General features: G+C 38.0%; 1 protein-coding gene across 11 annotated transcripts in view; it reads right to left on the bottom strand.

Annotated features, from left to right (window-relative positions):
• The window catches only part of pclob (piccolo presynaptic cytomatrix protein b), a 60,937-nt gene that overhangs the window by 13,826 nt on the left and 21,911 nt on the right, over positions 1–25,200 (bottom strand). For 2 of the 11 annotated variants that reach the window (XM_044123926.1, XM_044123933.1), the window contains exons 12-25: positions 23,712–24,152; positions 23,433–23,585; positions 14,509–21,295; positions 12,545–14,106; positions 12,191–12,450; positions 11,012–11,834; positions 8,974–10,012; positions 5,667–5,693; positions 4,377–4,465; positions 4,194–4,269; positions 3,981–4,106; positions 840–948; positions 551–621; positions 227–462 (exon numbers count right to left, since the gene is read on the bottom strand). In XM_044123926.1, the coding sequence (XP_043979861.1) occupies positions 227–462; positions 551–621; positions 840–948; positions 3,981–4,106; positions 4,194–4,269; positions 4,377–4,465; positions 5,667–5,693; positions 8,974–10,012; positions 11,012–11,834; positions 12,191–12,450; positions 12,545–14,106; positions 14,509–21,295; positions 23,433–23,585; positions 23,712–24,152 (11,799 nt within the window). Of the gene's footprint in view, positions 1–226; positions 463–550; positions 622–839; positions 949–3,980; positions 4,107–4,193; positions 4,270–4,376; positions 4,466–5,666; positions 5,694–8,973; positions 10,013–11,011; positions 11,835–11,933; positions 12,001–12,190; positions 12,451–12,544; positions 14,107–14,508; positions 21,296–23,432; positions 23,586–23,711; positions 24,153–25,200 lie in introns of those variants that run through there. The other 9 variants (XM_044123927.1, XM_044123934.1, XM_044123936.1 and 6 more) reach the window with 7 other exon arrangements.

Below are 25,200 nucleotides of genomic sequence, written 5' to 3'. Positions count from 1 at the left end.
GATGCCTGTGGTGTGACCTTACACTGTCCATTCATGCTCAGAAACCTTTGAATGAGGCTTTATAAAGGAGCTCTCCAAAGAATGTGAAAGACATATTTCCCAAAATAGCAAACGTCAGGCTTGCACTCATTGGCAGTCATTTCAGCCAAAGGTGGCAGTTCTTTGGCGTGTGGCAATTTCGGTTATACAACTGCTACTATGAGCAGTCTTTTAGGTTGTGAGCTACCTTGTGGCGTTGTTTCTTGTTGATGGCAGGGGATCCTGGTTGCCCAGGGCTTGGGACCCCACTGGAGGCTGCTGATCCAGTGCCCGAGTGGAGGAGGGCCGAACGTTCCAATGCGGACAGGACTCCGAAGCCCCCAGGCCCTGTTCCTGCTATGTCAGGAGTTTGCTGTTGGGATACCTTTTGGAGCTCTGCAGCTAACTGTTTAGGATCCACACCAGGAGATCGCTGACCTCCTGCTGAGAGAAATACGCACCGTACTCTATGCTGTATTCATGTAGCTCAGGTGAACATATTCAGAAATATCAATAAATCTTTAATGCATACCAGCCTTGATTTGGATATGGTGATCCAGGGCCTGTGGGTGCTCAGGGTCAGACAGCATATTAAGGTCACTGCTTGGATTCACAGAGAATAAATTATGGAATTATAAATTGTGTGCCCTAGAAGTAATAAGTCACACATTAAACATCTGACAGATGAAGAGGTGATGAATAAATAAGATGAACAGAGGGGTGGAGAGATTCTGATCAAAGGTGCAATGTTGCCTTATTGCAACAAAATATGTGAGAGTACCAGTGAGACTGGGAGATAAACATTGACAGATGTTACTCACAGTCTCACACAGAGCTCCGCCTCTGGACCAGCCTTGCCCATAATGCTCTGCACTTCTTCATAAGTCTTCCCTGTTAGCGGAACTCCATTCCATTCCAACACCTGCATCCCTGAAACAAGATGAAGTCAAGTTAAAAACAAAAGCATGCTTTTGCTTTCCAGACTTTTTATTCAGGTTTTATTTCCCAATGTATAAATTAACAATATTTTGGTCCAGAAAGTTCAATTTTCACTGCAACCCACAAAAAAATGGGCATTTGTGTCCTCTTTGTAACATTTTAGAATCACATTTTAGGTCAAATGTGAAAAAATAAAGTTTAGTAGTACTTTTTTTTTATCATTTAATTGTTTTATCAAAAAAATAAATCACAGTTACATGCAGTGGAATTTGAGAATTAGTACAGAGGAACTGTGGCTCTGAGAGCAGAGTAGTTGTCTTGTGATTGGATGATTGCAGGTTTAGTTCTAGCTTTCTCCTGCCACCTTGATGGCATTTAACCCCAAACTGCCTATGGACTGATACAACGTGTAACAGTATATAAATGTGTGAGTTTAGTGACTTTGAATAGGTGAATGTGGCTCTAGTGCAAAGCGCTTTGAGTGGTCAAAAGGATTGGAAAGGCAAATGTACATATAAATTCAGTCCATTCACCATTATGAAATTAGTACTTAGAAACAACACAAAATTACATGTTTGAACCTAAAAAAGACCAAGATAATCTGCCCTTCGCCATAAAATCCATGTGAATCACATCACTGTAACTGTGTTTGTTTATTTGTTTGTTTCAAACAAACACAATTATTCTGTCCTGTTGCGAGGAAACATGAAATTGTCATTTTATCTGTATGAAAAAATTGTTAATGAAACTGGCAATTGTCACTTTTTCCACCAATACTAATAGCCTGGCTATTATGGAGCTATATGACATTGTTACTCACTTTACATGTCAGTGAATTGCAGTTAATCTTCACTGTTACTCCTGTTTGAGTTGTCATCTTCAGAAAATAAATTATTGTAATTTATAGAGATTTTAAGAACAAATGAACTAGCAATTTACAGGTTAATTTACAGTGTGAGTATTTTTCAATGCTGCCCTTTCTGTATTTCTGAAGCTAAATATAGTTTAATGACTAACACAGCCCACTAATGTGGGGGAGGAGTTTTCCACGTTTTAATTAGACATGGCAGAGAAAGGGACATGACAAACCGACCAACAACAAAGCTACAGTGAAAATGGTACTAGTATATCTATCAAGTCAACCCAAAAAGTATGCCTAATGGAAACAGAATTGAGTCCACAGTAGAAATGGTGTTTTAAATTTAGATTGTAATATTATAATAATAAACAAAATGAAAAAAATAAAAACAAATTTCCGTAACAAAAAGAGTCATATCTTCCATTTAAGACAATACATGTTAGATAAGGCAGATATCAATTATCTGCAACAGAAGCAGGCTACATACCACTTGTTTTACCTCCTGACATTTATGATCTTTGAAAATAAAGAACAATTTTCCACTAACAAATATAGGTCCTGATTATCCATCCATCCATCCATTTTCTGAACACCCTTCATCCCTAACGGGGTCGGGAAGGTCCTGATTACCACTCCTTAAACTTTTTGATAATTTTATAATATATATAATAAGTGCAGTAATTTACACAGACTGCATCAAAATCATACCAACAAATAAATAAGGAGTATTAAGTTTAAAAGTCACAACTGCATAGATAAGTCTAAATGACATTGCTCTCTGATAAAAATGCTAGCAACCAAATTCAATAGCAGCAACAGAGAGGCACATGATTTTTAGATACTTTGGACTGACATGTTGGTCTCTCTGGCCCTGTTTACACATCATTTCCAAAAATATTGTCTGCTGTGTATTCAAAACAATTGCATTTACACAACAAAATGAAAATGCAAATAGCAAGGGGAATGATGTAGTGAACATTCTAGGCCTCAGGAGAAGGGGAAAACTTTCTGATTCAGTGGCATGTTTTCATAACCCTTCAGTTGTACCGAGGTGCACATATGATCTGGCAATTTAATAAATTATGGTTATTTACTAAAATGATGCTTTAAGATGCCAGATAATCCAAAGAGGTGGAGCTGCACAGACAGAACACATAGGTCTACCATTGTTGTGAAAAAAGTGTGGGTCAATTTTGTTGTTTTTTGTGTTCAGGGACAGTACTGGTTATATTAACTTGAGTAACATTTTTTGGGAAAAAAGGTATTGGAGCAGCTTTACTACATTGTACATTGGTAAAGTCCCTCTGCAGGCCCATCTACCAACGCACGGCCTGCCATAGAAAGACACATGATCTTTATGTGCCTCTCCCATGACAGCAGTGAATTTGTATGTTAAATATTTAGCACTGAGCTAAATATTTAATTTGTAAACTAAGTATGTAGCTTATAAGCTAATGTTTAGTTTGCTAATTAAATATTTCTTCTTTTTCTTTTTTATCCCCTCCAGGGGGTCTTTTTGTGGGCTCTAGTGTCCCTTATATGAAAGTAGACTGACAGGAAAGGGGTAAGGAGAGAGGGGAAGACATGCGGCAAATGTTGGCGGGTCCGGGAATCAAACCCGCGACGGCCGCGTCAAGGATCCAAGGCCTCCAACAAACGTAGGTCGCACTATACCCTACACCACCACAGCACACCCCTTAAATATTTCTTTTAAAACTGTAACATAGTGATGATCATAAAAATTGAACCCCTTTTTTTTTTCTATCATGGCAGGCTACATTACCCAAATTAGAGAATTTAAGTTATGCATATGCAACTTCACAAAGTGCACCCCATAAATTAAGGGTAATTGTCTTTTACATATGTACTAACTCTTTTACTCTACTTTACTTGGTGAAAATATAATTACTAGATTTCAGATAATTGCATTCACAATTAAAATAAATAAATCTCTACAGTTAATGTATGTTAAGGCAAACTGTTAAACTGAAACAGCTAAACATTATTTATACTTCTTTGGAGGGTTTAGGTAAATTTCTACAATTTGCATGCATAACTTGGGCAATACTTGACTCCGTTGTCACGTATTGGCAAGCTCTACAATTTCCCTTACCATATTGCTGGCTTACGCTTGCCTTAAGGTTCTTTTTCATTATCTACTTACCCTCTACAATTTTCCCTGTTTGTTCCGCCATGCCTCCAGGAATAACCTTAGCAATGTAGGTTCCAATCTCACCACGACTGCCTGGAATCGCCTTACCACCGACGACACGGACTCCAAGCCCATTGCCTAAGGTAGAAAATAGATTGTAATTATAAAAATCTGAAGCATAAAACCCTTTGATCATTTTACAGTGTCAATATGTTTGTGCTTTACCTGAGACGCTGGTGTCTGTCATGTCTCTCTTAAGCTTCACACGAGTGTGAGGAAAGGTGTAAGGAACCAATTTCATCTAAAAAAAATAATGTAAGAATTTTATTGCAAAGAAAAAAAGCTATTACAAGACTTCTCCAACAATTCAGGAGAATTTTACATAGGAAACTGATGCTGAGTCCACACCTGTCTCCTATCTGACATGTATCCACTCTGAGGCTGTCCTTCTCTTGGCTTATCAAACCAATCTGTGTCCTCTCTCCTCAAGTGGTAGGCTGAACAAGGACAGAAAGTCGTTCAAAATATTACACAATCAAAGTCATAGCTAATTGCAATCAAGTTTACAGCTAGTGACAAATTCCCCAATAGCTGGATAAATCTTAACCCACAATCTTTTTTTTTTCTTTTTCCAATTTTAAATAAATTGTTTGCATGCCTCACTTGCTAAAATGCACTAAGATCTCAGATATGTGTCTTCTAGATAAGTAAATGGAAAATAAATCTGCAAAAACTCTCTTATTCAATACAAAATGTTCATCAAACTATACTTTCAAACTCTATATATAGGAAATTTATTTTTAACAGCATGTTAATTCTGCCTTGCAATACCTTTGATCTCAATATTCTTATTTTTGGAAACTGATATTTCAGTCAATAGCTTGTCTAAGACTGATTTTTTTAAATCAATCAATAGATAAAGAAGAAATATTTTCTAAAACACAAACAGTTTCTAATGGAAGCATTTGATGATTTGATACATTTTATTCAAAGTGCTAGGTTTAGAATGTAAATCCGTATAACTATGACATTTCAGTACTATGTTGACATAATCCTGACAAACTCTGAGGGGAATTTTCTCTAAATCTCCCCAAAACCCATCTAACAGAAGCCTAATACATTTTAAGCTTAGGAATTATTGGGAGACTTTGCAGGTTTTACAATCAAGATTTTGCAACTCAGAAAAATCCTAATTATATGTGTAGAAAAATAAACATAGGTTGGTTAAACAGGATTGTTAGGCATCATGTGATCAGAGATCCAATTCTACAAAGAAGGTGCACCAATAATGATGACTGCAAATGAACTGCTGTATGTCTTGGAGAAAAAAGCAGTGGGTAGCACTTTCAACATAGTTCTTGTGGACACTTGTGCACATATATACGCATGATTTTGGCTTGTTTGTGCATGAGCATGAAAACTAGAAATGGGTCAGAATGGTTACAGAACCACAGAGCAGACATTCCTGAAAGAAAAATCTTAATTCACCATGGTTCATTCCAAAATAAAACTAACATGTCAGATACTACAAGTATGCTAAATGATATGCACTATATACTAGTGAGAGGGTGGTTCATTCCAGCATGAGTCTGGTATGTTTACAGAATCAGCCAGAGAAGTGGACCATTCAGAGTTATGATGTGCAGCATGAAATCACAGTTCTCTACTCAACTACATGAAGTTAAAATGCTGTCTCACCTTCTATATTCCAGTTTGGGCCTCCGGCTGGGGTACAAAGTTATATATTTTTTCAGAATGTTTTTTTCAAAATATGCTTTCTTATCTCACAAATGTTTGCTAAGGTTTTATATTGAGAGTATACAGGAAAGCACATGCACTGAAAGCATTAATAAGGAAGTCACATGCTTGAAATCTCTCCTACTACAGTGTCTTGTCAAAGTATTGAAGCCCCTTGAAATTCTCTACATTTTGTCATGTTTCATCCACAAATTTTGTTGTATTCTAGGAAGTAGGGATTTTATATGATTCTTAAGTAAAAAGAAAAATGACAGTTTTGTCACTAAAAGAAAAAAAAAGAAAGTGTGGCATGCATTTGTACTTGTAGTTAGTCCATGGACTTAAGATGTAATACCAAAGGAACTTCAGCTGTACACTTTGCACATTACAAATCTCTGCTTAGGGTAGTTGTGTTGCTGGAATTTGAATTTCTGCAATTTCTCAGATCTTCTGTGGCCTGTAGTTTTAATTATTTTTCCTGGATTGCCCAGTATTTCTCCATTCATCTAATCTGACTTTACTGTTCTGGTAAAAAAAAAAAAAAAAGAAAAAAAAAAAAAAAACATTCCCACAGCATGATGCTACCAACATATTTCACTCCTGGCATGGCATGTTCAGGATGATGGGCAGTGTGTGTTTTCTGGCATATATAGCTAAAACTTTCAATTTTGGTCTCATTTGATCAGAGTGAGAAGAAAGTTAAGCAAACCCCCCTGAACTACCCTTGTACATCCAATTGTTGAAAATCTTAAACTGGATTTTTTGTTACTTTTTCTCAACAGAAACAGTTTAGTAAGGGCAGATTTGTGGAGTTCTTAACTTTTAGTTAACATTTTCTCCATGCAGTGTTTCTTTACAGTTCCTTCAAAGTTGACATCTTGTATAATTGTCATTCTTCTTTAATTATTCAGTTACAAATATAGCACATTTAGATACTAAGAAATGTGCGACAGGATAAAATAATTTAAAAAAAAAATACAAACTGTGCTTTGTGTACTTGCGTGCAACAAATACAGATTACTTACAAGAATATTCTAAACTGAAAATAACAGCAAGCATGTAAAGAACTTACTGAGTTTGTTGGGATGTGTGGTGGTTATAGACTTACAGCTGCTGAGAGGAAGGAAGCGGCCACAATATGTTTAAGTGGACATACATGTTTTGGTAGGTTTGCAGTCAGTGGCAGTTCTGGCATAATTTACTCTGCATTAGTCTCTCTGTCTCCCCTTTCTATCCAACACCACTTGGACTATCCTGCTAATGATCCACCTAAAAATTGCCTTGTTTGTGTTTTATTTTGTGTTATTAGACTAAAGGCAGTTGAATATAAATGTGTGCCACACTTTTCAGATGTTTCTTTGTAAAAAATAAAATATTAAAAACGGTTATTTCTCCCACATTTCAATTCTTTCTCAGCTATTGTACTACTCTGTGGTAAATTCTGGGATAAAATCAATGCAAAATGTAAAAAAAAATACTTTTCCAAGACACTGTGTGATATTGCTGGCCTACAAGATGATTCCACGCAGAAAAATGTACAAAATATAATTTTTGGGCATTCAAGCAAATAACTTTTGAAATATTTATTATTATTTAAAAATATTATAACTTGTCTCTTAGTTACTGTATGATTTCATGAAAGATTCTGGCATCACCTCTGCTTAAAACCAGCATGAAGTCACTTAGCACTGTAATAAAGGTAAATATACACTTTAATATGATTCCATGTTAAGTACTACCTTCTTTAAAATGTGTTTATGGTGAACCACTTAGGTTTCTGTCACATTTGTGTATGAATGGAAATACTCATGACTTTACATAATCCAGAAAGTTATCTAAACTCACTATTATTTATAATGCCTCTTGTCAGTTGTTTTAATAAGATAAATTTGAACACTACCAAAAAAATTACACATTTATTGAAATGAATAGTCTATTTCAATATTTGCTGTCAATCGCTAGAGAAAATGGACATCTCCCACCTCAACGAGACATCCACCACAAACAACAAGCCAAAAATATAAATTTTATTAACATGGAAATTGAAAACACGCAATACACAACATGCAAGGATGCAAAATACAGAAAAAAATAATCAAAGGTTATATACACACCAACACAAATGAGACACACATGACTAAATCACACAAAAATCTATAGTAAAAATTGTCACTGCTTTTTCCATAAAGGCAGTTATTATTACAAATGTACAAGCCAGTCTCTGTATCAGATTAATTCGATATGTTCTGCCATTGAATGAGAAGGAAGTATTAAACATTACTAGCCAGAGTTATTTTACCACATTAAAAATGACAAAATTATATGAATATCAAAATGATTTTGCCACACTGAAGACTTATAGGAATGTAATAGTTGCTAAAAAATGATGACGAAGTTCAGACCAAGTTGTGTGTGTTGCAGTTATATTCTAGATTATTGTGGAAGCAGCTCAATAACAAAAGTAAACTCAGACTAGATTTTCTGTTTAAATATTATAGGCATTCATGATTTATAGGTGAGGAAAATTGCATACAACACAGCAATTACATGTTAGATTGTACATGCATATGTCATGGATAATTTAATATTTGTGCTATTTATTTGCAATATTTATTATGCTGCACCATATATCACATTTATACAGAATAATACAAACTACTAAACTAAATTTGTGTTAAAACAGTTTGGGTTTCCAACTTAAATTATTGTTTAAAATTCAAAAGGACTATAAATCTTGCTCTGCTCCATTTAACGTTAAAGTGGTAGTGACGTGTTTTGTTTCCCAAACATTCAAAAAATATTTTGTGTACCGGTAGTATGTATTTGTAGTATTATTCATAAGTCTTAAGCTCTCATAAAACCAAGATTGTTTTAACACAGAAAACATGTATAGTTATTACAGTTTCTGTGTTTTGAGAGTTTGGGCAAAAATTTATCAGTGAAGAACTTAAAACATGCAAATGAAATCACACCAAAACTGGACAGATTTGAATGGTAAGATACATAAACTCAGGTTGAGAGTTTAATGTACTTTTGAGTTAGTTATATAAAAGAAACAAAAACAAAGAATAAACATGCAAACTTTAATTTAGATTTACTAAGTCAAAGAAAAATATAGGAAAGTATCACAAACAACAATTAATTGAAGCACTGATCATTGTAAAAGAGACGGTTTATGCATAAAGTCAATAAAACCACTCAGCATTAGCATGCATCACAAGCAGGTCTGCATAGTTGAACTGCTGCAACAGTCTCAGACTCCATTTACCTTCACTGTCAGACATGGCACCTTGCAGATCATCCATGATGAATGCGATATCTCTATCGTAGCCACGTGTCCGAGATTCCTCTCTCATATGCTGTTGCACTTCTGGCAAGGAATGGCTAGACCCAAATTGATCCCTAGAGTCAGCAGAAATGGGAGGCAGAGGACCAGCAGAAGCTCTAGCCATACCCATAGGCTGCCCCACTGGGCTCAGAGGACTTTCTTCCTCAGAGTTCTGAGCCACAATGGGGATACGGCCCCGGCTTTGGCTGATAGGCAAACTAGTAGGTTTTGCTCTGGAGACTCCAGGAGCAAATGCTGCGTCCAGGACCTCCCCCTCTGTCTTTAGTCTGAGTGAGGAACTAGACAAATCCCTTTTGATAGACAGATCTAAGCCATATATAGAAGACGGTCGGGAAGAGGGTCGAGAAGAGGGACGGGATCGAGTGCCACTTGGATATGTGCCATCCTCCTGAATGTTGCCTCTGATAGTAGATCCTAAGCTAAGGGACTGGCCAAGGTTAAGAGAACCTGAAAGGTTGGCTCCTAAAGAAGACCCCAAATATTTTTGTTGCTCAGACAAATTTTTCCTTAACCCAAATGTAATTTCATCCTGAAGTAACCTAGCCCTAGCTGCTAGACTGGACACAGAAGTCCCAGATCCCATGTAGCTACCATATTCAGGCTCAAGGTCCCTACTCTCCTGAATTGGGGAAAATTTTGTGATGGCCTTTGAATCGAGCAATGCCTTTTTGTTCTTCATCTGTTTCTGGTAAAGCATAGCTGCGGGAAGATTCTTTGCAGCCTGCTTTTCAAGAGTGAGTCTTCCAATGCTATATTTCTCTCCTTTAGGGAAGTGGCGAAAACTGCTATCACTCGAGAGATACTGGGAAAGGCCAAGGCCTGTTAAATGTTCTAGCCCTTCAGTTCCCCGTCTAAACTCTTGCTTGATTTGTTGCTTCAGCAACTTCAGTTCATAGGGCTCCTCCATAGAGTCATCTTCTCCTTTTCCATAGCGCGATGAGCCCAAAAATTCAGCTACCTGATGTATAGAAATAAGGAAATGCGTATTAGTGTGAACATATTTTAACCACCTTTTATATATACAGTACAGACCAAAAGTTTGGCACACCTTCTAATTGAATTCAGTTAGAAGGTGTGTCCAAACTTTTGGTCTGTACTGTATTACATATGATCTATCAATGAATTGACAAATTTTAAGTACAAATAAAACATTTATCAATGACGTTTCTTCAATTATGTCAAATATTCTTATAATTTTGCCATAACCATACCGTGCAAGAAAATCTCTATTATCACATGTACATTTGTGAAAAAAACTGGTGAGAGTTAAGATGAAGATGGATGTAGATAAATACAGACCTCTCCTGGAAGATAACCATTTAGAGACTGTAAAATAGGCCTAAACAAACAGCCAAATTAACAAAAGAAGGTTTAGATCTAAATATAACTATGACTTAAAATTAGATTTTGATTCAATTTGAATGCCTTATAACCTGACTAAGTTTGAAGTCCTTGGTTAAAAAAAGCTACCATATATATATATTTCTACAGCTGGTCTAGTAGGGACCTGAGAAAAGTTGTTGTAAGAAATTTTAACCTTTTGTTGTTTCATTTCTACTTTACAATTAGGCAAAGCTTTTTGTAGGCCTGTCATACTAAATGTAATTAAAGAACATTGAAGCTTCTTTTACTAACATAACACACAGTGAGTCAGTTAAAGTATTTTTAATATATTTGCCAGGTGGAATAAAATTTCTGGTAAAGTTAGAAGGGCAAAGATATTTTACCGACATTTAAATAATAATCTGAATTCACTTTTACAATAATAAGATGACAATAAAAGAATAAAAATAACTGAAGTTGTAATAAGGGACATCTTGTCATGCATAGTTAATTTGCAATCGTCCATCTTGAAATGCAAATCCAAAGGATCAAAAAAGTTAAATAATCAAATATAAACATATAAAAAGACAAAGATGGGATGTAACACAAAATTACACAATAATAAAAAATTTACCTCTGCTGTACGCCTTGCTTCAGCTGCCCTGAGTAGTCTGTCTGCTTTTGATAGCTCTTTATCAGGTAGACTAAATCCAGAACCCATGGCAGAACTTCCAAGTCCAGTTGAACCCTTGGTAAGCTCTCCTATGTCCTCTATAAGCACATAGTTCCTGGCATTGTGATGGTCAATATCAGCATAGAAGGAATCGGCAGAAATACTTGACATTGGACTAGAGGCCATGCTTCTTTCCTCTAACCTCAAATCTAAGTTGCCATACTTGCCACCCATGTGAGCAACTCCATAGCCACTTTCTGTAGAAGATGGAACAATGAGCAGAGGTTGGTTGCGTATCACCTCATAGTTGGTGGTAATTTTGGGCTCTAACTCAGACAAGGTGGTTTGACGCTGCTTTCCTTGTTGCAAAAGCAAAGCATGTTGGTAGCTGCTAGGCTGAGCTTGAGCATGGGAGAGTGACAGTGTTTGGTAAGGAGACACCTGTTGATGGTATAGGGACTGCTGCTGATACAAATTCTGCTGGGTGTAATGGCTTGTGGTTTGGGTCTGAGGAACATATTGACCATATTGAGAATAGGGACTTGTAAGGGTGTTGTATTGGGAATCAGCCTCAGTTTGGGGGGGGATGAATTGATCAAATTCTGACTGAGGAGCAGTCCGTGGTCTTTCCAGGCCTTCCCCCCGAGTTTCTCTTATGTTGCCAACCTCACTGTCTGACATGTAGTCTCTTTCCTCCGCCACCCCCTGGAGATATGCCCTTTCTCTCTTTTCTCTTTCCTTTAACAAGGCCTCCTTTCGACGGTTTATACCCATCTCCAGATACCTAGATCAATGGAAAAAAGTTTGAGATTCCAAACACTAACATATATCCGGGCACACTTTAAATAGCCAAACAATGTTCTAGTTTGTCACACATTTGTACCTGTTACTATGTGTAAGAGTGGAGAGGTCTCATTGAGTGTTGTCAAGGTAGTCTTTTAGCCCATAAGCTATTAAGGTAAAAAGGGAATCATGCACATGAACATAAGACAAATAGCTTTAGACAGATTAACTAAATGGTATCTTTGTAATTGTTTATCTTCTGATTGTTGCTTTAATTATTATTCTAACAAAATCTGAAACTACTCAATCTTTAGCACTTGGTAATTTGTTTCAGTGTGTACACATGCAGCAACTCACCGCAACTTGGCATCAATCTCCTTTTCCTCTTCATCAAGCTCAGCTTGTTTCTTGCGTAGTTTAGAGGATTCCCTCTCCACCAGATCAAGTTCCTTGTCTATATCTTGCAGAATCTTTGCTCTGGCCATTGTTGTGCTGCGAGCAAGACGGCGACGAGCAGAGTTGGTGCTATATCCAGATCTTCCCGCCAACATGTCATCCTCAGGAGGAGGGTCTGGTAGGGTTCGCTTTACTTTCTTACCACTGCTAGAAGACCTGACCTACAACACAGAAATAGATAATATAGAGTATATAAGAAAATATCTATTTAGAATAGTTTCCCCCTTATTTGCAGAATAATTTTAATACACTTACAGAATAGCCTTCTGTATAGTATCCTCCAATTCTGTCTTCTGTTGAAGGGCTAAGAGATTTAGGATCTGACAGAGACTTCTGGCCAGCCTTTAAACTCCGAGGGCCAGAGGAAAATCTGGTTGGGTCAGCAGTTAGCATTCTTTGTCCTGCATAGGACTTTTCGGGAGATAACGGAGAGACTTGGCTGTAGAGAACTTTAGCTTTAGAGGGGGCATCTGCCGTTAGTTGTGTGCTATATCCAACCTCAACAGGTGAATTCCTTCTGTCTGTTTCTGTCTGGCAACTCAGACTCACACCTCTGTGAAAGTTTTCTGCAGATGACATGTGCTTAATGATTTCTATCTTAGTGTCCATTTGGACATTGGGTTTCTTGATAGTTCCAGAGTGGTCAGTCTGCACAGAAATTTCTGCTACTGTCTGGATGGCAATGCTAGACACCTTGGAGCCATGTTTCCCATCACTGCTATGCTTTCGAGAACGACGTCGAACTTTGGAGGGCGCATCCCATTCATCTTGATCATCATCATCTGACTGAGCTGAGCTATCAATGTTTCTCTTTGTTTTCTTTTTTCTTCCCATTTGTTGCTTTTCTGCAGAGTCTTCATCATCTGTTTGTACACCGCTGTCAAGGATTTTTTTTCCTAGATCCTGGTCAGCTGGAAGTTTTACTATGTTAAGCTGCTCATGGTGTTGTTCTGTTTGTGCTAATGTAGATGGAAGCGTAGACTCATCTTTTACAGGCCAGTACTGGCCACTGTCCCCTACTCCTGCATATTTAGCTTCTAAAAGGTTTCCTGTCATACTAGTACTGCTGTAGTGCTCATCAAGTTGCCTCTGGAGTTGGAGTTGGAGTTGTTGGATTTGCTGCAACTGTTCTTTCTGTTGAGCATAGGTCTCCTGTTGGGCCACCATGTGTGCATGATGTTCTTCTTCTTGCTGAAAAAGAAGCTGCTGTTTCAGTGCTTGAAGTTCTTCAAGTTCTCTTTGCACCATAAGTTGCTCCTGTTCTCTGTAACGTTGGATTTCTTGTCTTTCCCATTCCAGCTCCTCAGCAAGACATAGCTGCTTAAGCTTCTCTAACTCTAAAAACTCCCTCTCCATCTGATACTGGGCCATTTTGGTGTTGTCTAAGCCAGGAAATATTGGTGAAGAAGCTAGAACATCTAAAGAAGCAGCAATTGCTTCCAGGGTGTTGTCTGAGTACATTTCGGGGTAGCCGGTTATTATGTCGGCCAAGGCTGTAGGGAAGAATTCTTTAGATAGCTCTGCCTCAAAGGGAACAAGCTGCCCTGGCTCTGTTGGTACAAATCCATATGAATGCAGTAAGGACTGATCCTGGACAGTTGATATGGGAGTAAAAGTAGTGCTGAAGATGGAACCTGGTTGAGTTGTAATTGCATATGTGGATGGAACTGGTGCTGCAACTGAGGAATAAACTATTCCATCTGAGGTTCTTAAAGCACTATTTACTCCAAACCCAGCAGCAGGAACCTGGGAGTATGGTGAAGTAATCATCGCAGAGTAGACATTGGTTGCTTTGCTTGTGTAGTCTAGTGCCTCGCCTGTCACAATTCAAAATATATAAATTTCTTTCAGTAAATGGCATTAGTAATTTTACAAGTAGGAAACTAACTTATTTTCTAAGGATCATGCAATTAGAATTAGAAAGAGTTCCAAAAAGAGCACATGCATTTATGGAGATAGTTTGGTTAGCAGGATGCAAAACCAAAATATCGAGGAAGTACACGCAGGCAAACGCATGCATCTGTATGAAGAAAAGAAAAAGAAACACAAAACAAAATTTTGGGATCATTTGAAAATGTCATGCACATTGGAAAACAAATCAGGCAATTAAAACATTGTTTATGAACTTAAGTGCTAAACATGAAGAATAAGAGTGCAGTCTTAAATACATGCGAGCCAAACTAACAGAATACAAAAAGATTGTAGAAAGATTTGCTTACCAGCTGAAAGCTTAGCAGCAGTTAGGTCGACAGCTGTGTCAGAAGAGCTGGTGAAGTAGTCATTTTTGAGATCATAGATAGACAGCCCTGCGCTTGTTAGATTAGTATCAGATAATGATGCTTTTATCCCATAGGTACCATTAATGCTATTCAGTCCTGCACAATCTTTGAAGTCAGAATGGTTGTCAGGTTGAGTTGTTACAGGAGCTTGTGTTCTGCAGCTTCCGGTAAATGGTAGCTTGTAAATTACATCACAGCAGATGCTCCTTCTGCCAGCAGTAAGGTCCATTGGAACCCCATCATCCTCTACAATAGAGGTCACCACTCCTTGGTCCGTATCAGACAATGCCACCATTGCCCTCATTGGTTTATAGTTCGACAAGTCCATGGCTCCTGTAGCCTCAAGAGATACAACAGGACCTACATTGCTCATAATTGTTGGTGCTGAAGTCAATGACTGTTTTCCTCCAGAGGAGACAAGAGCTTCAATGGAAAGATTCATGGGTATGTCTTGAGTCATAGATACTACATCAGTGAATACAGGTGGAGCCTTTACAGGTCTGTAAACAATTTGTGCAAGTGGTTCAAATGGCTTGTATGTGGATGTGGTGAGTGGTAAAGGCAGTGATGCAACAGGACCCTGTAAATCAAGTGGTTTCTCTGCTGGAGTGGTATTGTATGAGGCAATGGTTGCTGTGCATGTGACTATTGTGATGCTGTCAGTAACAACAGACAGTGTTGTTGCAGGGATAAGCTCAGCACTAAGATTTACAATCTCAGGCTGCACTGCAGTAATATGACGTCCACTTGAGTCACTTGAAACAGACTGTCGGCAAGAGTCGGGTGGTGTCAGATCCATGCCTTGCTCTGTCATTTTTATGCCTGACTTGATAGTGCGTAAATCAATAATATCCCCAGGATAAATAATCCTGCCATTTTGTTTAGGGAGGGGTTGGACTTTTGCTATGTCTGGTTGTATAGTGATGGCTATGCTTTGTGGAGGAACTTGTTGGAGTCTTTCATGGACAACAGAAACAGTAGTCCGTTGCACTTCAGTGGTGACCACTTGAGTGACCCGACTAGACAGGCTTTCAGGAGGCTGACTTGAGGTGGAAATAGAAGAGGAATACATGTGACTCATACTGGAGACCACTTTTTCTGGTCCTCTTATCTCTTGGCTCTCAATTGACTCTTGTTGAATTTTGGTGATGGTGACTGGAGCCACAGATACACCCAGTGGAATCTCTGGTACAGAGACTACTGGGCTTATATGGGTGTGTGCATCTTGGGTTATTCTGTCCAGTAAATTATCATATTCACATGGATGAGTCGAGGCTTCTTGTTGCTGTTCTGATAGTGGAACTGATCCCCTCCTGTTAGATTCTTGAGCTTCATAGCCAACCACTGGAAAGTCCTTTTCAGCTGGCATGGTAATTATTTGTGCAAACTGCTGTGGTTGTTGCATGGTTATTGATTCTTGTCTAGGAGCAGCAAGTGGCTCTGCTTTAACCACCTGAGCAGGCATTTCAAGCTCTGCAGGATAAGTGAATGAACCACTAGTGGTGTATGGTGATTGTACTATGGATGAGATAGATGATCTCCTTCTATAACTAGTCTCGTCGTTTGTTATGACTGGGAATTCTGCAAGTTCATGGTGTTGTATCTCTAATGAAGGCATGTAACAAATCATTTCATTTTTATATTTTGGTGGGAATCTTGTTTGTCTTTCATGTCTAGATAGCAATGGTATTTCTTCCATTGATGCCACAGGATGTGACATAATTGTGGCTGCACTTGTCTGCTGGGGAGTACAACTAATATTTCTCTGTGTTGAAACTTGTTGAATTCCTTCCATACGATTTGACAGTGTTGATCCGATGCTTGTAATAGCTACAGTTTCAGCAACTGTAGCTAGTGGCATTAACTCAGACACTTTAGATGTTGGTGTAACAACAGTGTCAACAGTGAGAGGATGTGGTACAGGAGATACTACAGCAACCTCAGGCAACCTATATCCAGGGTCGGTTGTAACAACCTCTGTGGGATATTCAAACTTTGAAGGGAGTGTACTTTCTTTAGCATCAAGATTTAGCTGGTGTGTGAATAACTGGTCTGTCACCACAACCATATTCTCTGAAGATTGATCAGTTTGTTGAGTTAATGAGAGCTCTGATAAGGAGAATGCATCTTCAAAAACCCTAGGTATGTTTTCATCTTTAGAGTGAACAACAACTTCAATTGCTGTATCTGGTTCTTCAGCTGCAAATTTATAACTCTCATCTTGTAATGCTGATCTAATCAGAACTGCCTCTGTGACACAGTTATCTATCTCTTGTTCCATATGCTCTATACCTTGCACATCTATTTGAGATAAAAAGGGCTGATCATAATTTATAGAGTGTACTGTAGGTGGTGTCCCATGGACAACTACTTCTACATGTGGTTTCAATGACTTTGGCACAAAAACAGCTTCCCCAAGACACCCTGGTTGCACAGTTGCAATTGGTTTGGTTGACTGAAAAATTGGCTCTTCAGATAAACTTGATGGAAATACTGTTCCCACTTCTGTAACTGCACATGGGTGCTGAGACACAGATGGTCCAGATTGCTCATTCACTATGGATTGATCTCTCAGAATCAGATAACATTTTGATTCAGTGGGTTTTGGAAATAATTCTGATGTTGGTTCAGAAGTTAAATGGGGTTGAGTCATTGAGTCTTGTTGTGACACATATGACTTCTTGATTGTTGGTGCTACAGCATGTGCCATGATGCAGGATTTCTGATCTGATGATACTGTAATCACATCAGCAACAGAAAATATTGGTTGCACAGCAGGGGGCACAGATAATTCCCCTGTTTGTACTTTGCCAGTCCCCACCTCAGAGGTTTCTATGTGCTCTGGTTCCACATTTACTGCTTTAACAATCGGAGGTGGATGCTTAATAGTGGGCACAGATGCCCTCCTAACTGTAGCCTGTGCTGAAATAATTTCAGTGGGTGTCTTCTTCTCTGGTACTGTTGTTTGAATGTCTGGCACTGAAGAAGATGGGATGGATCTTCGCCTAACAGGTGCTTGAACTGTTATTGTCTCAGTTGGAGAGCCAGGCTCAGAAGGTAGAGTGATCACCACATATGTCTGTAAACATTTTGCATGCCTAGGGGACACAGGTGACTTGGGAGATGTTGTACCCAGTTTAGACTCCGAAGGTCTTGCAAGGCTAAGAGACAGGGCTTTTGGAGGTTCTTTCATCCTAGGCAGTGTTGCCGCTTTGGGTGCCACAGGGGGAGGAGGTCTGATATTCTCTCCTGGCTTGTGGGTAAAAACTAGTCCGGCTGGAATTGATATGGGCTTGGGTGGTATGGGTGGGGGAGGCTTAGAGATATGACAAGGACTGGACACTGTTACAGAAACAGGGGCAACTGTGCTTGTGACTAAAGTGGGAACAGAGCTTCCAAGTGGTTTGGGTAAAAGGGGTGGAGGTGATGAGGTTGGGTCTGTTACAGGAGTTACATCCCCACTTGATACCACTTTTGCGACATGTGTAGGTTTATGTTGAAGTAGTGGAGCTGAAAGCACTTTCACAGTTGAAGTGTCTGTACACAGTGTATCATTTGTAGTTTGTTGACCACCATATGCACGAGAAGCAACATTTGGCTCTGCATCATCTCCATCTTGTTTGATTTGTTCAAGTAGAGATATTTTTTCCATGCTTGGTACAATGATAACTACATGCCCTTGTCTAGTTGGAGTCACTACTTGAGGAACAGGTGCACTACCTGATTGCGCAATGTCCATTCTTGGCTGTATATCTACAATTACAGATTGCATTGGTTGGGCAGTGACTGTGGGTGCAATAGCTGATGCTGATGACATGGCTGTCTTTATAAGAGGCATCTCAGAGGTGGTATCAGGTAATGAAACTGAAGTAGATCGAGGAGGTGGAGGAGGAGGGACTTTCTTTTTGACAACGGTAGTTAATGCTGGAGATGATATAGTTCCCTGCTCAGGTTGAACCTTTGCTGGGACTACCACTGTTCTCATTAATGGTACAGATGATTGAACTGGGACTGAATGTACTACTTTGGTTTGAGCTTGAGCTGGGGTTGTTATGAGGGCTGAGATTGGTTGTGGTGTTTGTAAAATAATTGGAGCATTAGTTGAAACCAAGTCTGGCATCTGCACTATGACAGGCTCAAGGCATGATACCACAGAAATTGATGATGAGAGATCACTTGTTGAAGCTGAAGTTGTGGTAGCAATAGGTGCAGGTGTGATTTGGGCTAAAGGCTGAGCTGAGACAACAATAGGTGCTGGACTTGGTGCTGAAACCTGTAAAACAGGTGGAACGTTAATCGGTACTTGTGAAGGAGAGGAAACCAAGTCTGGCATTTGAACCTTAGAAGTTACTGCAGATGAAGTCTCAAACAAGGGTGGAGCTGGGGTCTTAGTTGTAGAAGACTTTCTTTGAATAGTCTGTGTTGCTTGAATTTTGGATGGATCAGATACCAAATCTGGAATTGTAACTACAACAGTGGCTAAATCATAATAAGGAATTAATGTTTCACTTGATGGTGCTTCTTCAAATGTGGTAGACAATGGCAATAATGTTTCTTCAACTGAATGGTATTTTATTGAAGTTGGAGGGGTTGGTGTGGACAGTGGGGTTGAGTCAGATGAAAGTGGCGTTCGAGCCTGGAATGAAGATGATGATGACACATTTGAGGCCAAACTAGAATCTGGAGAAGCTGGTGAAGTTGGGGGCGAAACTGGTGAAACAGGAGAAGGTGTAGTTGTTAGCTCTGGGGCTGATATTGGAGTTGGGATGGGCTTTGGCGCTGGAATTTCACAAATAACACATATAGGCTCCATGTCATTGGTTTCGGACAAAGATGGACTTACGGACTGATCTTCTTTTGTATCAGAGTCATCACTGGGGGTAATATCAGATGAAATACCTATGGCATACTCATCTGCAAGACTATCATCCTCTTCTTCACCAGATGAGCATTGAGTAATCTTAAGGTCTGGTATTGGAAACAGTGCCTTTCTTAGCGCAGGATCTTGAGGAACCATAGGCCTGACAAAAGTTATGGATCCACTGGGAGTACTGGGAACAACTGTTACCTCAGTGCGCCTCGGGGGCTCAGATGGGCGTGGGGGTGCTGGACGTTTTTTTCTCTTTACTGATAGTTCACTTAAAGTATCAATATCTGAGGGAGGTATATCTTTTTGTTCAGTAAGCTGAGTATCTTCAGTGGGTATGCCATCTTCAGCAGATATTGTCACCACGCAAGTTTCAGCCTCTGGCGTAAGCTCATGGACCAAAGCTTCCATTGAGGAAGAATCCATTGCTGTCCAGGCTTGTTGAAATTCGTGCTCTATCATCATCAGTTCTCTTTTTTTTTGCATCATCTCCTCATAAACTTCTTCAGGGGACCTGAGCTTTTTAAGAGATTGAGAAGCAGTGTCAAATTCAGGTTCTTCTTGAGTTTCACTTATTTTAATTTCTGGTTCCTCTACTAAAGATTCATAAAGATAGTCCTCTATTGACAATCCCCCATAAAGGGGTTCAATGTCAGGGGGACTTTCTCCTGGAATAGCTTTTGTTTTCTGAATAATTTCCTCATATGCTTCTTCAGCACTCTTTAATGATTTTGCTGCTGTGTCTTTTTCTTCAAATTGATCAGAAGGGGTGTAAGGTATTACTGTTGGTGAAGGTTTACATCCTCTTTGTACTGCTCTCTTAATCTCTGATTCAGATTCTTTACTGGCAGAGTACTCTGAGCCAAATGTTTTATGGCCTTCGTTGATGACAGTGACCTGCCTTAAATCTTCTGAAGAGGACACATCACTGGGTGAAGAGAGTTTGTCATGTGTCTTTGTCTTTTCTTCATCAGAGGAGTTTTCAATAGTAGGAAGAGGCTGAGTGGGGTACCGCTGCCTACTTTTGCGATGATGTCTTTGCTCACTACCTTTCTTTTGGCTTGGACTAGTATCACTGTCCTCTTCCAAAGATGAAACTGATGTAGGTGAAGACCCTGGAGTCATGCTTGATGCTTGAATACTGGATGAACCCTTTGACAAGGATTCAGTGAGGCTCTCTATTTCTTCATCAGTGCTTTGCCTCTGCCTCAATACAGGAATAGCTTTCTTAAAATGAGTCTTTGGAAATGATTCAGGAATATTTTGAGATATTGCAGCATCATTTTTAATGGGTAATTCAGTCTGGGTATTAATATCTGATTCACCCTTGTTCAATACAGAGTTGCCTTTGATAGAGGCATTGTCAAGTGTATTATTCTGGAAAGTGTCCATATTTTCTAAGTTACTTTCTTTCTCATCTTCTGATATGGACATCTCTTTCTCATCTCCCATACCCAAAATCTGATTGCGGATAAACTCATCATCTTCTATGGAAGAATCAGCACCTTCAGTTTTCTCCTCACTGCTAGATGAAACAGTGCTAACCTTTAAGATCCTTCTTCCAATTTTAGGGGATGAGGAAGGTGTAACTTCACTTTCACTGCTCTCCATTGCTTGGAAACCTAAACGCCTTCTCTCTGGCTTAACTTCTTCTTTTTCTGGCATAGAGTGATCTATACTTGAATCATTCTTTGCTGTATCATAAATCTTCGTCTCAGGCTGTTCTGGAAGGACAGGTAAAATCTGGGGTTGATCATCATCATACTCTTCTTTTCCAAAACTGAGTGTATTTGCTGCTTGTTCAGTTTGAGGGAGATCTCTTCTCTTTTCTGCTGACTCCTTGTTGGCTTTAACGGAGGCCTAAAATGTCCAAAGAAATGTTCAATTAATATTAATCGATGTTTAAGTAATACTAAAATTAAAAAAAATGGTCTATTTTTGAACAAAAAGTGAAAAATACTTGTTTGTACATTCACAAGTACACATGCACACATGTAGGTAAGTACACACAAATACAGGGCCACACACACAAAGTATAAGGAACCTTTGGCAGTGTGCATTTGTTATAATAATAGGATCCAGATATGCCAACAGCCATTTTAATTCACCATGTTAATATGTCAATAGTTAACTAATAATAATACAATAAGGAAGAGCTAGAGAGGTTAGATCACCATGTTTGTCCAGCTAATCTTAATTTTGTTTCATGTCTTCAATTTTAGAAAACATGTATGATTGACAAGGGCTAAGACCCGCCTGCCTCTAGTTGATTGTGTTTAGTTAGCACTGGGAACAATGGGAGAAGGCAGAGGAGTTTTTTTTTTTTTTGTTGTTGTTGTTTTTTTTTTTCACAATTATACCATACTGTCACAAGATGGTGACAGTATGGTAAAAAAAGTTTTTTTTTTCTTTTTTTTTACTTATGTACTGTAGCCTTGCAGGATGTAAAGCTGCAGTATGTCAGCTACCTATGCAATGCGCACTAACACACCCCATATCATCACAGCTTTTGCTGATATTAATCTGAACAGATTAATTGAAGTGTAGACTCATCAGAACCCAGGACACTTCCACTTTGTGTGTGCATTTTTAATGCAGCGGTACACCAGAGAGATCAAAGATGACAGGCATTCAATGTTGGTTTTCAGCCTTAGATTTCAAAGATTTCTCCAGATTTTCAGAAATTTCTTATGATATTATGGACTATTATGGACTAAGTAGATGAAGAAATCCCTGAACTTACTGCAATCGTACGTTGCAAAACATTGTTCTCAATCTGTTGGACTATTTGCGCATGCAGTTGTTCACAAAGCGGTGAGCCTCGCTCCATTTTTGCTTGTGAGCAGCTGAGCTTTTCGATAATGCCCTGTTACCTGTTACAAGTTAACTTGTTAACATGTGGAATGTTGCAAACATTTTCCTCTACTTTCCAAGTCTTTGGTTGACTCTTTCCTTCCTTTTTTGGAACGTATTACAGGCATCAAATTCCAAATGAATATTTGCAAAAACAAAATATTGTATCCTTTAAACATTAAATATTGTTTCTTTGTAGTGAATTTAATTTGCAAATCATCATATTATGTTTTTATTTATGTTTTCCGCATATTTCCAACTTTATTGCAATTGCGGTTGCACTATTTGTGGCCTAAAAATATTTTAGTGACATTTTTAAATTCACTTTTATAATTTGAATAAGCTGCTTAGTCCAAATTTCTTATCATAAACCAGTACAACGTATTTAATCACTGATTGTGCAATGCTGATTTATATTCTCTAGTAAATGAACAGGTAAACATAAACACACAGATTATAATGCTTTTACTATTCCAAAACTCTATAATGGCAATAAAAACTAATAATTTCAAATAAAGCAAAACTTGTAATCCTGCTATGTATAACTAGATTCAATCCTATAAAACTGATTTATTAACTGTATTGCAAGGGGAATGTTTTCATTCTTTCCTCTATTTAGATTTTTTCTAAATATGTAAGATATTTAGAAATATATTAACCATTAATATGATTTATTCTTTATATATTTTTTATATTTGTTTATAAAAGCAAAGTCAAGTTTTGTCTTCTTTGACATTTTCCTTAATTTCTCTCTTTCTGATATAGAAAATTATTCTATATATTTGACACATATCAAAGAAAACTATTAACCACAGAACTGTATGTCAGCACCTCTTGAGGACTCACTTGGAACTTTGAAAAGTACTTGTTTTCACAACTCACACAAACAAAATTAATATTGTAAGCACTTTTTTTTTCCATACCCCTTTTTAGAGAAAATACAATTGAAAGTGGGGAGTATCAGCTTTGCCAGGAAATATGTATTCATCTAAAAAATATGGTGTTTTCAAGTAGTTTCTCAATATCAAACTTTGTTTGATGTAAAAACGAGAAAATGCTTAAGAAGATCTCAGTTACATTAATCTTATTGGTAGAAATAAGAGAAATATTTTTTAAAAAATATGTATTTGATTATTTTTCTTACCAGTCTTGCTGTAAGGAGTGGCTGTGAAACATGAGTTGAGGTGTCAGTAATCTTTTCAATCATCTTATCATCCAGTTCCTTGCTGACAGCTGCTGTTATTTGTCCAGATTCAACTGCCTTTTCCTGTTCTTGTAAATATGGTTGCAGTTTCTCCTGCAAAGAAGAAGTTGTGTCTATCAGATTGATATGATCATTGGTCTGCACCTCTGTAATTATACTCCCTGATACAGGGAGCTCTGGCTTTGCTTTTTTCTCTGGAACAGCTTCAAACATCGTTACCTCTTTAACAGTTTCCATGTCAGAAGTTTTGGTGCTTGACACATCAGGTCTTGCTATGACAGGTTCTTGAATAGAATCTTCAAAAGACTGTTTATCTGAGGCAACAGATGAAACATCTATCATGGTGACTAACTGTTTTCTCTCCTTTTCTTTTTCTATGGAAGGAACAGGAGCTATGTTTTTTATCTTGGCAGGTTCTTCCTTCGGTGTTGTAGCTGAAATTATTTGTACTCCCTCAGTAGGGACAGTTGTTGGTGCCATGACTTCAGTTGTGAGCTCAATTCCGATGGGTGAAGTTTTGGACGCAGCCATGTCAGAAGTTGATGTTGCCTGAATTTCTGGTTTGGCAGGCACATATGTAGGTTCAGACATTTGTTCTGAATCTCCGAGTTGTCCTGACAAAGCTCTTTGAGTTTGGCAACTCAAGCACAACCATTCCTTCTGTAAAAAAAAACAAAACAAAACAAAAAACAGACAACACAGAACTGTTAAAACACACTTTAGAAAGATTGAGAAGTGTCAGTAATTTATTACAATTACACACACTAGCAGTAACTGAAACATTTGATTTAAAGATTGTATTTAGCATATTTTCAAAGACAAAACAATAGCCAAATGCATCAAAAAACACTTTACTTTGAAAAATAGAAGAGTATAGACACAATGTTGAATACAAGCTAACATATCAAACTGATTCATACTATGGTAATTCTATAAAATTTACCTGTATGAAACTATTACACAAGTGGATTTAAATAATGAATGGATGGATGAAATAATGATAAAAAAGCCCTGGGTCAGCAAGCAAAGGTTCTTCTGTAGCGCATACATTTGCAACATCTTGCTGTTAAATGTAATCACAGTCACAATCAGAAAATTTTGTATTTCATTACATTTTGGAAAATGGGCTGCACAAAGGTTCACCAACCTGTAGGACTACAAAGCACTTCACACTACTTTCAGTCATTTACTCAATCATATGTACATTCACACCATGATGTTAAGGTAAAAGAATCAATTAGAAAAGTTAAAATTGCCTCAGAAAATAAATATTTTAAAAAACGACACTATGTAATGCCATAGCTGGATTTTAAATCAAACTATCTTGCTCTAGAAAACAGCAAATACTTTATTCCTGTCTTATGGCCATAGATTTATTTTCTGTTTTTGGAAATCGTAGATAAATTACAGCATGTTATACTGATTAATCATATTGCATTGAAGCTAATCATCAGTTGTCAGTTCACACAATCATAGTTGAATATCCAATGTATTCTCATCAAAATATTTAATCAAACTACCACTTCCACTAGCAGCCTGTAGTGGTAATATAACAACTTCTATGAGATGGGACTGCACATAACAAGTAGCATAGCAACAGAAATGCTTACCTTTCAGAAGAGCTAATCGCATTTTCAGATAAATTACATTTGGCATAATGACATGTTTTTGTCGCTCTGTGTGTTATCAATCAGCAAATAATGAACAT

Source organism: Gambusia affinis, linkage group LG08 (assembly GCF_019740435.1).
Source record: "Gambusia affinis linkage group LG08, SWU_Gaff_1.0, whole genome shotgun sequence".
In the NCBI taxonomy this organism is placed as follows: domain Eukaryota; kingdom Metazoa; phylum Chordata; class Actinopteri; order Cyprinodontiformes; family Poeciliidae; genus Gambusia; species Gambusia affinis.
This window is presented reverse-complemented; position numbering and strand designations above follow the sequence as displayed.